Genomic DNA, 14575 nt, shown 5'->3' with positions numbered 1-14575 from the left:
TAAAATGAGTAATATGTACAAACATATTTATAAATTATAAAGCCTTAAACCAATGGCATTGTTAAGGACTGCCATGAAATAAAATCAAATATATAGGTATTTTTAATAGATTTAGGCACACTTTCTCCAATGATGTTATTCATTGATGATATGGAGATCAATGATCTCCAAATGATGATATTCAAAGTGGGGTCTGTGGGTCCAATGAATTAGAAATAAGGGGATGTTTGTTAAAAATGTAAATAGCTCTCCCCTGCCTCAGAACTGTACGTCACAATCTCAGGAAACGGAACACAAAAACCCGTATTTTTAATAAGCTATCAAGGTAATTATTACACATCTTGAATCCTCTCTCTCATGAACCTGAGATAAATTTGAAAAGCTAAACTCACAGCTACTACCACCAGTCCACTAGTGCTGACACGCTTGTTGGCCCTCCTCCGGTGATCTCTTACTGCATACAGTAATATGTACAGGCTTGTTAAACTCACACGCAATTTTCTCTTCTGGATTACTCCAGGTATAAAAAAGTAAAATGGACAGGATGAATTGGACTGAGATTGAGTTCATTCTACAGGGACTTTCTGAGTACCCAAGAGTAGAAAAGCTCCTTTTCGTGATATGCTTGATGATGTACCTGGTGATCCTGCTGGGAAACAGTACCTTGATCATCCTAACTCTTCTGGATTCCCGCCTCCATATGCCCATGTACTTCTTCCTTGGTAATCTTTCCTTCCTAGACATTTGGTACACATCCACCTTTATCCCCTCAATGTTGATACACTTCCTGTCACAGAAAAAAACCATCTCCTTCACTAGATGTGTGGTTCAGATGTCTGTTTCCTACACTATGGGGTCCGCAGAGTGTGTGCTCCTCACGGTGATGGCATATGACCGTTACGTGGCCATCTGTAACCCGCTGAGATACTCCATCATCATCAGTAAGGCACTTTGTATTCAGATGGCAGCTCTCTCTTGGGGGTTGGGCTTTCTCAATTCACTGACAGAAACTATTCTTGCAATACGGTTGCCCTTCTGTGGAAAAAATGTCATTAATCACTTTATTTGTGAAATACTGGCGTTTGTTTGTGAAATACTGGCGTTTGTCAAGGTGGCTTGTACAGATATTTCCTTGAATGAGATTACGATAATGTTGGGCAATGTATTATTTTTGTTTTCTCCGTTACTGTTAATTTGTATCTCCTATGTCTTCATCCTTTCTACTGTACTAAGAATCAATTCAGCAGAAGGAAGAAAAAAGGCCTTTTCTACCTGCTCAGCCCACTTAACAGTAGTGACCATGTTTTATGGGACAATCCTCTTGATGTATATGAAGCCAAAGTCCAAAGACTCTGCTTTTAACAAATTGATAGCCCTGTTCTATGGAGTAGTCACTCCCATGCTCAATCCTATCATCTATAGCCTAAGGAATACAGAGGTGCATGGAGCTATGAGAAAATTGATGACTAGACACTGGTTCTGGAGGAAAGGATAAGAAACTTACCTCCTTGAGTTCATGCACAAAATAAGCTCACAGCTTCGAGGCAAAGGTTTTTAATATAAACAGAACAAGAGAAATAAAGATTTTATGTAGAATCACAGAATTTAGGAGTTGGAAAAAAATTTCAAGATAATAATCTAGCTTCACCTTTTTATGAAAATGACTGTTATATAAATGTAGAGACAACTGGTATAAGAAATGACAGTAAGCTTTAAGAAATAAGCTTTTCAAAAAAAAAAAAAATCCAGTACGGATCTTCTTCAACTGATGAGGTTAAGCCCAAATAAATCCATTGAAAGTTGAAAATATCATAAGTTAAAAATGTATTTAGGGGCACCTGGGTGGATTAAAGTCTCTGCCTTCTGCTCAGGTCATGGTCCCAAGGTCCTGGGATCGAGCCCCGCATTGAGCTCTCTGGTCAGCAGAGAGCCTGTTTCCTCCACTCTCTCTCTGCCTACCTCTCTGCCTACTTGTGATCTCTCTGTCAAATAAATAAATGAAATCTTTTTAAAAAATGCATTTAATATACATAATCTACTGATCATCATAGCTTAGCCTAGCCTACCTTAAATGCATTCAGAACACTTACAGTTGTTCAAAACCATCTCACACAAAGCCTATTTATGATGAAATATTGACCATTTCCTATAATAATAAACTATATGAGTACTATACTGAGATTGAAAAACAGAATGGTTGTATGGGTTCAAAATGGTTTTGAGTATATCAGTTGTTTACCCCTGTGATCATGTGGCTCAGACTGGAAGCCGTGACCACTGCCTAGTGTAACAAGAGAGTATCAAGAGCTCTCATGTTGCTAGCCCAGGAAAAGATCAAAATTCAAATTTCAAAGTACAGTTTCTGCTGAATGTATTATCACTTTCATACCATCATATAGTTGAAAAATCCCAAATCAAACCATGTTAACTCTACTGTACATTTGTCTACTGAATAAATAAAACATATTTTTCACTTCCTTTTTGAGAGAACTACTTGAGTTTTTCTGTTTGTCTGTTTGTTTATTACTGATTTTTGTTTTACCCAAGGACTGGATCTGACCCCAACCTAATTTTTCAGGTACCTATTTCCCTTTCTTCTTTCCCACCTCCTGTTTGTCCCATCCCCTTTGCACAATGCTATGCTCCATTTGCTATTAGTTCTCCTATCAAATCATGTTCTTTCCCTACCTCAAGACAAAAGCATACGCCACTTCTTCCCCATCATCACATTTCTCTTTCTCAGCCTAGCAGTCTCATTAAAGACAATTCAAGTGTTTGATCTTCCACAAATTCTTCCAAAACTTTCTCAGTTAGTTATTCCCTCCTCTATGCTGCCTTGAACTTTACCTCTGCTCAGTGGGGAGCCTGCTTCCCTTCCTCTCTCTCTGCCTGCCTCTCTGCCTACTTGTGATCTCTTGTCTGTCAAATAAATAAATAAAATCTTAAAAAAAAAGAATAGTAAAATATATTCTAAATACTTGATATAATACAGTGAGGTAAAGAACTTGAATTTATGCATTATTTCATTGACTAAACAACAAATTCAAGTTTCTGAAAAAGTATCAGCTAATTTTAAATGTATGGAAATATAAGAGTAGATAAAACATTGATAAATAAACTGAAGAGGTCATGTGAGCCGGGTAAGACAAAATCGTATCAATGTATAATTATTCTCTAATAAAAATTGCTGAGAAAAATACATATCAATTGGATAAATCTTTCTTAATATTGACAATTTCACTTTTTCAGCAGCAAGTTTCATTTTGAATATTTTCCTTTAAAAAAATCCCCTTGAAATTGTTAGTGAATAATAGTATGCAGTTTTATTTTTTATGTGATATCATACCATATGTCTACATTATATATAGTTGAGCTGCCTGGTACAGTGTCACAGCCTGATAAGGAGAGCATCTATGCTCAAGGGCCACTCAGAAAAGGTTTCAGGAATGAATCAGTGTTCAGGAGGGCACCTTTGCTTGTTCTGCCCAGCATGATGTTTTGGATCCGGATTGAGTAAGTGAAATAGCAACATGAAAGGGAGGCCCAATTCAGGTTGTCAGAACCCAAACAGAATCAAAAGGACATCCACACAGGGAATGACTTATCTAAGATTGTCAGAGAGAGACAGAGAGAGAGAGAGATAACAGGGAATTTTATGCTTATATCCATAAGTACTACCACAATGATAGGCCTAGACTTGTAACACAGTAACAAAATGTTGCTCAATACATTTGAAATCACAGGTAAATTCAAACTCACTGAAGCTAGAGTCTAGCCAGAAAAAGATGAACAAAAACTGTATCAAAGTGATATCACCCTATCTGACCACCTATAACGTAGCTGATTGACAGGTGGTCTTTTGGAATTAGTAAATATTAACTTTTAAATAATTATAAATACATTAAATAAATTGTTCCCATTTAATAGAAGAGGAAATTAGATTAGAATGATCAATAAATTACCTAAGATCTCTAAGCTTGTATAGAAACCAAAAAAAAATTCTAATTCTTTACTCTAGATCCTAAGGGTTTTATTCTTTCACCTTTATCACAGCTCTGGCCAATCATAGGACAACAAAGCCAACCATTTTATAGACAATTGTCCTAAATTTCTCCCTAGATGACATCATCTACACCTAGGGCTCAATTTCCACCTCTGTGCAAAAGACTTCCCAATGTATGTACAGCTTTAGTCCTGATTTCTTGCCCCAACTTCACTAATCTGTCTTCACCTAGAAGTCTGACCATCAATGCACAGTGAACTAGTCAACCAATTTACATCCCTATCTTCATGAGTCATTATCCTTAAGCTTCTCCTCTCATCCAGTCAATGGCTGCATCTTTACTTAGAACAATGGACCCATCATCTATGATGACTGTTCATTCATATCTGAGAAATCAAATATGCCCTACAACCCTGTAATGCCCATATTCATCCTATTTTGTTCATCCCATTGCTTTCTGGATCCAAGCCATCCAACAATTTTATTGACTCTGGCAACAACTTAATGATGAGCAAATAAGTCTTGCCCACTGAACTCATGTTTATTTATCTGGTCCAGAAAGTATATAAAAATGCTACAAATGCTGCATTTGTATTAAATTTGTATTTAAATTAAAATAGTTTTTAATTCTTTGTATATTGTGGTTTATATAATAAGATATATTCATGTACTTCAATATTTCACACCATTTTAGTGGGTTTGAGGGTATTGTATATCTTATAATATGCATATCATGTATTTTCTAAGTGCTGATGGGTTCATTTATACCCTTGGATTTAAGAAACTAGGTGTCAGGGGAAAGCACAATAAAAAAGGGAAGGGTACTAGTAGTTTCAATGAAACCTCCTGCAGCTTTTTTGAATTTACAAAATAATGTCAGCATTCTAAGACCAACAACAAACTACTAAACTCTCTGATATTTTTTTCTCCAGACTGGCACTCCTACCCTATTTCTATTCAGGATATATTTGTGCAGACCTTTTCCATCTGTACATAGACATTCACATCACACACATCTATCTGCATGCACAAATATATCCACATATATAAAACATACTTACACTTTGTGGAATATTCAATTACTTCCATTAAATTTATCTATGCTGAAAAAGAGGTTATACTAGATTTCTAAGGCTTCCATAACAAAATACCACAGAATGGGTTGTTTAAACAATAGAAATTTACTCGCTCATACTTCTGGAGGCTAGAAGTCCAAGAGCAAAATGTTGGCAGATTTGATTTCTTCTGAAGCCTCTTTTTGGCTTTCAAATAGCCACCTTCTTGCTATGTCCTTTTCTCTGTATGTGAGTATCCCTGCTGAACCCATGTGTGTCTGAATTTCTTCTTACAATGACACAATTCAGCTTGTATGAGGCCCCACACCGACAGCCTCATTTTAACGTTATCACCTTTTGAAAGGCCATACCTTCAAATATAGATACACTCTGAGGTACTGGGGGTTAAAGCTTCAAAATAAGTTTTGGAGGGACACAAATCAACCTAAAGCAGAGGTTAATCATAAATTAGCTTAAAAGTCTACTATAGGTATTACATTTGTATATTATATGTCCATATTTTTGAATACTAACAATACACTAACTTAATGTTTAAAGTTACATTTACACTCTGTAACCTAAAATAAAAATTGATGTTTGTCATCATGAGACCTATTTACATAAGATTTCAGATATGCTTATGTAAGAGGTACCTAAATTATTTTAATTTCAGTAGTCAGTCAAGGAGAAAACTTAGGAAATCACACATCTCATTTAAAATGAATATCTTCCTGGATGGTACAGTCAGTTGAGCACCTAACTTTTGGTTTCAGTGCAGATCATGATCTTAGGGTCATGAGATCGAGCCCCATGTTGGGTTCTGTACTGTACCCTTTCCCTCTGTCCCTCCCACTCATGCTCTCTCTCTAAAATAGATAAATAAATATTTTTTAAAAATTAGTGTCTTCCCCCATTATCCCAATGTTCTGTTGTGCATTAACCACTAAATGACACCTCAGGTTAATGTTTATGGATATTATTTGCTGCTGGGGATTAAAAAAGCACAAAGAGAGTTCCTAATCAGCAATTTTTTCACAGCTGCTTTTACCTCTTTGTTCCGTAAACTATAGATGATGGGATTCAACATGGGGGTTAATCCAGCATATACCAAAGCTATAAATTTATCTATTTCCTGTGAATCTACAGCTGAGGGCTTCAGGTACATGGAGAGAGCTGTCCCATAGAATAAAACCACCACAGTCAGGTGGGCTGCACATGTTGAAAAGGCTTTGCTTCGACCATCCACTGAGCTGATTCTCAGAATGTTGAAGAGAATGAATGCATAAGATATACAAATGAGGAGCATCGGCATAGGAAGAAGAAGTACGCTGATCACCAGCATGATTAACTGCACCCTGGAAGTGTCTACACAAACTAGTTTCAACACAGCCAGAATTTCACAAGTGAAATGATTGATGATGTTCTTTCCAAAGAGAGACTGATGCAGCACGGACATTGTTTCCACCAGGGCAGTGAGGCAGCCAGTCACCCAGGAGCCAGCTGCAATCTGCACACAGACACTCTTGTTCATGATGATGGGGTACCTCAGGGGGTTGCAGATGGCCACATACCGGTCATACGCCATCATGGACAGGAGCACACACTCAGTGGAGCCCATGGCAAGAGAAAAGTACATCTGAATGGCACATCCTGAGAATGAGATAGTGTTTTTTCCTGAAACAAAGTTTGCTAGCATTGGAGTGAGAGCAGAAGAGGTGTACCAGATGTCTAAAAAGGAGAGGTTGCTGAGGAAGAAGTACATGGGTTTGTGTAGATGGGAATCCAGGACAGTGATGGAGATCAGAATTACATTACCCAGCAGGGTGATCAAGTACATCAGCAAGCACAGCACAAATACAATGACCTCAACTTTGGGGTAGTGGGAAAATCCCAGAAAAATAAAATTTGAAATGACTGTCAGGTTTGCCTTGACCATTTTATTCCTCTTTGTTTATCTGCAGTAGTGAATAAAAATATACATTGTATATATTATAAAAATTACATTCTACCAACTCTCCAGGGTTGTTTGGTAGGGGTACTTTAAAAGAATCATTATTGGGGTGCCTGGGTGGCTCAGTGGGTTAAAGCCTCTGCCTTCGGCTCAGGTCATGATCCCAGGGTCCTGGGATCGAGCCCCACATCGGGTTCTCTGCTCAGCGGGGAGCCTGCTTCCTCCTCTCTCTGACTGCCTCTCTGCCTACTTGTAATCTCTGTCTGTTAAATAAATAAAATCTTTAAAACAAAAAAAAGGATCATTATTCTGGCAATACCACATTAGTTATTCATTCATTCATTCATTCAACATTTATTGAGTATACGACAAGTCACAGAAGATCTAGAGTTGAATAACATAAAAGCTGTTCTCTGGCAAGTCACAATAGAGTATCACATATTCAAGTAAATAAATAATTACAAGAACATGATGTAAGTATTCCCTAGGGCACTGAGAGAACACAGAGAGTAAGAATCCTAACTCTATGTTAGGGATGCTGCTCAGTGACCTATTTTGATACTTAGTTTAATCAAAAAATGCATTAGATTTAATTGAGGTAAGGACCACAGGAGATTTGCTGGGGAAACAAAAAATTTTTGTAAAAGCTACACTGAGGAAGGATTTAGTTGCATTTCATAAACCTGCTAATTGTATAATATAACAGATGAATATGCTGTAACTAAGGAATATAAATAGAAGATAAACATGCATCTGACCACTATAGTACCACCTGATTTCCATCTTCATGAAAGCATGGAATAATCCTGAACCCAAATTTAGAAACAAAATAATTTTCAAAGTTGAGTATTTTATATTGAAATTCAAATTACTTGTGATATGTCTCACAACTGGACACATATGGAGACGTGTTTAAATACCACTGTCCTACAAGTGGCGTTCAAAGGAAATCAATCACAAGTATTCAAGTGTCATATCCTCATCATTATCTACTTCTCCCTATTTCTCATTTCCCAACACTCCCTCCACACTTTGTCTGAAATAACAACCAGCATGTAGCTCCTCACACTTACCTGCTGTTTTTTTTTTATTTTTATGTCTTTAATCAACAGTTTATTTATCTCCATGGAGCGGCCTTTCTCCCCAGCTCCAATCTTGTCTTCCATGAGTATTTATCCAGTCATCAAAACTGTATGCCACTGTCTCAAGTACAGCTTCCTTCTTTGTACATACTTACAGTACTCTAGTATATTATAGCAAACTGTAGCCAGATAGGCACATCCCAATTGCTCCCACCCCTGCTAGGAGGGAATTCTCAAGAGCTTGTTCCCCCATAATACTAGCAAGGTAATAACTTACATTTAAGATTTTTAATAACACACCACTGTCTTGAACTTGGAAAGTTGTTGATACATATTCAAATAAGTACATTTTCCTACAGTTCTCCATGTCAACCTAAAAGCCTAAAGATTTCTCAACTTGTCATTTATATCTAGACTCTTATCTGTAACATTAAAGAAACTTATTAAGAAACAAAAATGATGAGCTCTTAGCTTTAAATATTTGATGCACAGTGAGGGAGGTGGGGAAGGGGAAGACCACTTGTACTCTTAGAAGAGCCTGTAATACTTCCCAAACAATCATGCTCTGTAGGGTTTTAGAGCATGTATGAAACTTGGACTCTAAATCCAACCACACTTCTTCTAAGCACACACAATTAGATAAATCATTTGGCTTCTTTGAACCTCAGTTGTCTAATCTATACCAGGAGGATGATAATTCCAAATTAACTTGTTTTAAACTCTCCCTCCACCACCCCAATTTCATGAGAATCACAAAGAGTTTATCATTTCATGGTCTCCCTGCTTTCCAGAACTACAATTGCCTGTATGCTGGCCGAGTGCTGGTTCATACTGCCTTAGATTTAAAAAAAAAAAAAAAAAAATTAGTGCCTTCTTTATAATCTATTGGAATTTCAACCCCCAACCATGGACTAATATGAAACACTTTACTGAGTATTTCCAGAAAGGTTATGACATTTCTGCTGTTTTGTCTACTTTGGTCAACATGCACCACCACTTCCACTGAGGCTTTCTCGATTGTTTTTCCCCATCCCCACCCAATTTTCTTGCTCTAGCCCTGGCTCCTCTTGCCTTTTTTTTATTTCTTTACCACTCTCTTGCCCTCTCTCTCATAAATAAAACAAGGACGTCTCTTTTTCTCAAGCAGATTGAGTCTGCATTTATTCCCTTGTCTCGTATCCTTTTAAGAGTCTCACCTATCTTGTCATTTTATTGAGATACTTTCTTTAAAATCATTACCAATACCAGTGCTAAGATAATTAAATGATTTCTAACAAACTCCTCTCTTTCTTTCTTTCTTTTTTTTTAATTTTTTATTTTTTATAAACATATATTTTTATCCCCAGGGGTACAGGTCTGTGAATCACCAGGTTTACACACTTCACAGCACTCACCAAAGCACATACCCTCCCCAATGTCCATAATCCCACCCCCTTCTCCTAGAGCGTATCATGCTTAGCGAAATAAGTCAAGCAGAGAAAGACAACTATCATATGATCTCCCTCTCTTTCTTTCTAAATGTCAGAGCCAGAACAGACTCAAGAGTTCTAATCCAATCCTCTTATATTAAAGTTGATGGATGCTTGAAGCCATTTAATGACTTATCTGAGGTAAATGAGAAAATTGAGAGCATAAAGCCAAAAGTCCTATCCCATATTCAGGACTCATTTCAACTCTATTTTTCCTACCAACTAGTACTTCTTTTTAGAGTAAATATCTCTATTCTGGTTTCCTGGCCTGGCTGAGACCCATTAATGCATTTTATAAATCTGAGGATACAGAAAGAGATGGATAATGTTTACGCTCATATACCTTAGCACATGTGATAAGCATCTTCCTTTTTGATTAATGCATGCTTCAATATTTAACGTTGATCTCCAGCATGGTCTTTCTTGTGAATCTTGGGTGCAGTGCTCAAAAAAGTAAAAGAATCTGATTTTTGTAATTAGGACAATATTCCATGATAAACTATATTAGAGTGAGTTGTACAGAGGTATTTTTATTCAGACAATTGCAATGAAAAAGGATGTGGATGGTCTTGGTTTGCAAAAAATCAACCCAAATCTTGCCTGATTCACAAGTCCTCAACATACAAGCTTCTGTTAATTAAAAATATCAAAACAATTTCTTAAGAAAAATAACAACATAAAGATTTGTTCTGCCAAAATCACCACCTATGATCTGCTCCCCAAAACTTCCAAAGGGTTACCCCTGGATCTAAGACTATTAAAGCTTCCATTGCTATTAGGGACTTACCAACTCCCTTAACAATTTAGTGTTGTGATTCTGAAACATAAAGAAGTTAAGAAACTTTCTGGTTCTCTAGGGTATGCCTCTCCAAATTCCATTAACTAATTGGGAACCAAAAAAAAAAAAAGGTAAAAAAATTTTAAATTATTTCAAGTTATGGAAATAATATTGGGTTAAGCAGCATTCATGCAAGCAAAATTGGAGGAGACTATTTGCCTATTCCTTCTGCAGACTGCCCTTGAATTACAAAGCAAACATTGCAAATAAGAATCATAGAAATGCCTGCCTATATGGCCTCAGCTTGTAAAGTGATTGATTTATTTTCAGAAATATCTCCCAAATATTTCAGTTATCTGAGAAATAGAAGATGAAACATCCTCACTGAACTTTTAAATGGCCACAAAGAGAGAGCACTGAGCAATCAAATAATTTATTACTATCAAATGTCCTTTAATAGGCAAAGTTTCTAGCACAGTGTTTATGATTTTATAAAGATTATATAGTAATCTTTGAAGGAATAGTGCTTTGGAAAGAATACTAGACTTAAAGAGTTGGGTATTAAACCTCAGCTCAACTAATGATTAGTTAAGTAATCTTATACAATTGTGGTATATTAATGGCATTAATGACCCCAATTCTTTACTCTGATTTTAGCCCTACACATGTGACATGATTTGATCATAGAGCATTAGCAAATATAATGCAAGCAGACACTTGTAAAGCGCTTGCATAATTAGGTTAGTCTTCTCTTTTCCGTCTCTGCTACTATCATGAAAATATGTCCAAATTAGCCAACTGGAGTATAAGATGAACATTAAACAGAACTGAGTTGCTTCAGTTGCAAACAGCCAAGGCTGCCCTGTGTGAGTCAGCAGTCACTCAATCTCCAACAAATGAGTGAGTCCAAAAACAATCAATAAACCAACTCACAGCTGATTTGAGATAGTAAGATAATCTAGTTGAGATCACCTGGCTCCAGGTGTCTCATCGACTTTAGTAAATGCTTACTTTGCTATGTCACTGAGATTTTATGATTGTTTACTATGCTATATGGTTGTAGCAATGTGAGACTGAAGGAGTAATAAATGGTGTCATTGCCTATTCAACACCAACTCACCTGGTCTTTATCTTTCTTGAAAGAATCATAATTTTATTCATTTGTCTACCCCATTTTTATCCAATAGGAAAGTATCTTGGTAAACCCAAGCCTCTTACCTTCCTTTCCAGAAGCTTTACATTTTTACCTTTCATACTGAGATACACAATACATCTAGAGTTAATCTTTGTGTATAGTATGAGACAAGGGCAAGATTTATTTTTTACTATATGCACACTATTGGACTCAACATAATTTTATTGAAAAGCTCCCTGTCTTGTTGCAGTGTCATTTTTTTTCATTTCTCTTTTCTTTTAATTTTTTATTTTTTAAAAACATATATTTTTATCCTCAGGCTTAAGTGGGTTGGTGCAGTGTCATTTTTTACATAAACTAATTGATCATAATGTTTGGATCTGTTCTGAGCTTCTTGTTTTGTTCCGTTAGTCTATTTTTCCTATCCTTGCACCAATATTGCATTGTCTTATTAGCTATAGCTCTATAGTAAGACTTGATTTTGGCCTTCTAAATGATTTTTCTTTATGGATGGATTGGCTGGTGTTGGCACCATGTATTTTAGCATTTGCTTTACAATGTTCACAATATACCTGCTGGAGTTTTGATTGCGATTGCCTTGAACCTACATTTCAATTTAGAGAGAATTGACATCTTTATACTATTTCATCTTCTAATCCATTAATTTAGATCTTTTTAAATTTCTCTCAATAATGTATTGATTCTTCCTGTATAAGTGTCTTACACATAGTATATTAGATTTATTCATATATTTTTATATTATTGATGCTATTATAAATTATGCTTTAAACTCTTTTTTTTTACTTTTTTATTATTGCTATGTAATTTTTTATCCTAAACTTATATTTAGGAATATTGGTAAATTCACTTTTCTATAATATTTTTTAAATATTTAATGAAGTAGAGTTCACATTAAATTCACTTACTAATTCCAATAGTTTGTAGACCATTTGAGTATTCTATATACATATAGTGTGATTCATAAATAACAGTAGATTTGTTTTCATTATTCATATCATTTATCATTACTTTTAGTACTGATTATGAATTCTAGTATTATTACAATGTCTAGTAATATTACATTAAGGAGCTGAGAAAAATAAGGCAAAACGAGAGAATTTTATTTGAAAAATGTATTGGTACTTAAAAATGGCTGTGGACTATTTAAAACTAGGTTTTGATTACTGAAAAATTAAGATTCCTCCTATAACACAGATTACATAAGACATAAAATATTTCTAATTCTAAACACTATAACAATATAAAGTTCATTTTCTTACTACAGAGTATCAATGAGCTCCCAGGAATCCTGTGAAATATATTTCTAATGATTTTAGTGAAACAGAACAAAAGAGAATAAAAGTAAGTTAAAAAAAAAAAAACTGCTGGGGCACCTGGGTGGCTCAGTGGGTTAAGTCTCTGCCTTCAGCTCAGGTCATGATTTCAGGGTCCTGGGATCAAGCCGAGCCCCACACAGGGCTCCCTGCTCAGCAGGGAGCCTGCTTCCCCCTCTCTCTGGCTACTTGTGATCTCTCTCTCTATCAAATAAATAAATAAAATCTTAAAAAAAAAAAAAAGAAAACCTTTAGGGGCGCCTGGGTAGCTCAGAAGGTTAAGCCTCTGCCTTCTGCTCAGGTCATGATCTCAGGGTCCTGGGATCGAGTCCCACATCGGGCTCTCTGCTCATCAGGGAGCCTGCGTCACCTGCTCTCTCTCTGCCTCCTTCTCGGCCTACTTATGATCTCTCTCTCTGCCAAATAAATAAATACAGTCTTAAAAAAAAAAAACTGTCACTCTGTGATGTCTAACAGATATAAAGCAAATAAACAAATTTCAAAGTAAACTGTGGAAAATATCATTATAATAGAGTATCTGTGTAGATCTTATCTAGCCAGTAGATCTGCAATATGAGCAGATTCTGAGACAGAATTACTTGTGTCCAGGTGATAGAGACGCAGGAATTTACTAGAAAGCTCCACATATTTTACCTCAGACTGGGTCAATTGTCCTGATGACTCTATATGCCAAGCTACTTTCTGCCTGGGGTCCAGTTAATGCGCCCTCACACAGTGCTTATTTAAAAACTTAAGGTGGGGGTGCCTGGGTGGCTCATTGGGTTAAGACTCTGCCTTTGGCTCAGGTCATGATCTCAGGGTCCTGGGATGGAGTCCCGCGTCGGGCTTTCTGCTTAGCAGGGAGCCTGCTTTCCCCTCCTTTCTCTGCCTACTTGTGATCTCTCTCTGAGAAAAAAAAAAAAAACTTAAGGTGAAAAAACTATACCTGAGGATAAAGCTATTTCCAGAAAAGATGAGAAACTGCTCTGATCTGCACTTGTTGAGACACTGTTGTTAATGATAGACTGGCAAGCCTTCTACCTGAATCCAAACATCTAAAAATGAGCACACCTATACTTCTCAATAAGTATGGATATTAAATTATTAAACATTCCACCAATATTGCAGTAGCAATTTGCAATTGCAATTCTCAACTGCAACAACAGCTAAATGCTTAACATATTTATGTTTCAGACCAATATGAGTATCAAGCAAGCTATAAACACAAATCTACATCTGTCCAAAGTAATCTTCTTTTTTGACACATGGGGAAATTTGGCCAGAAAAAATTTTGTTTACTTGTGCTTTAGTTGATCTTCCCTCAGCATTCATTTCTTGTACAGGACGTGGTTTCCCCAAGTCTCAAGGTAACCTAAAAGAGACAATTAATATCCCATTCACAGAAACTTGAGGAACTTCTTATCCTTCTGAAGTCAAGATATTTCATGGATGTGATAACTCAAGATTATAGTAAATAAGTACATTTTCTCTGACTTATAAAAATCCCAAAAATTCATTTTCCCCAATCTAATAGTAAACAGAAAGTATGATTTTTAATGTCAGTTTTTTCAAAGTCATGGCAAACACACCTTGACATTTTCAAGCTACCTCAGAATTTATAGAATCACAAATGACATCTCATTTTTGAAGAGGCCAAGTTATTTTCCTTTAAAAATAACAGGAAAATCGAGGAGGAGTCAAGATGGCGGAGAAGTAGCAGGCTGAGACTGCTTCAGCTAGCCGGAGATCAGCTAGATAGCTTATCTAA

At 36.2% G+C, this 14575-nt stretch overlaps 2 protein-coding genes across 2 annotated transcripts; one reads left to right on the top strand and one right to left on the bottom strand.

Moving 5' to 3' along the window:
• Positions 1 to 535: 535 nt before the first annotated feature.
• On the top strand, positions 536 to 1495 carry LOC116569957 (olfactory receptor 13C7-like). The gene has a single exon (XM_032306481.1). The coding sequence runs from the start codon at positions 536 to 538 to the stop codon at positions 1493 to 1495; it is 960 nt and encodes a 319-aa protein (XP_032162372.1).
• Positions 1496 to 6034: 4539 nt separating this feature from the next.
• Positions 6035 to 6994, bottom strand: LOC116569956 (olfactory receptor 13F1-like). Its single transcript, XM_032306479.1, has one exon. The coding sequence runs from the start codon at positions 6992 to 6994 to the stop codon at positions 6035 to 6037; it is 960 nt and encodes a 319-aa protein (XP_032162370.1).
• Between the last annotated feature and the right edge of the window lie 7581 nt (positions 6995 to 14575).

The sequence above is a fragment of the Mustela erminea genome, chromosome 12, assembly GCF_009829155.1.
Source record: "Mustela erminea isolate mMusErm1 chromosome 12, mMusErm1.Pri, whole genome shotgun sequence".
NCBI classification, from domain to species: domain Eukaryota; kingdom Metazoa; phylum Chordata; class Mammalia; order Carnivora; family Mustelidae; genus Mustela; species Mustela erminea.
The sequence above is the reverse complement of the archived record's forward strand: the minus strand, read 5'-3'. Positions and strand labels throughout refer to the sequence as shown.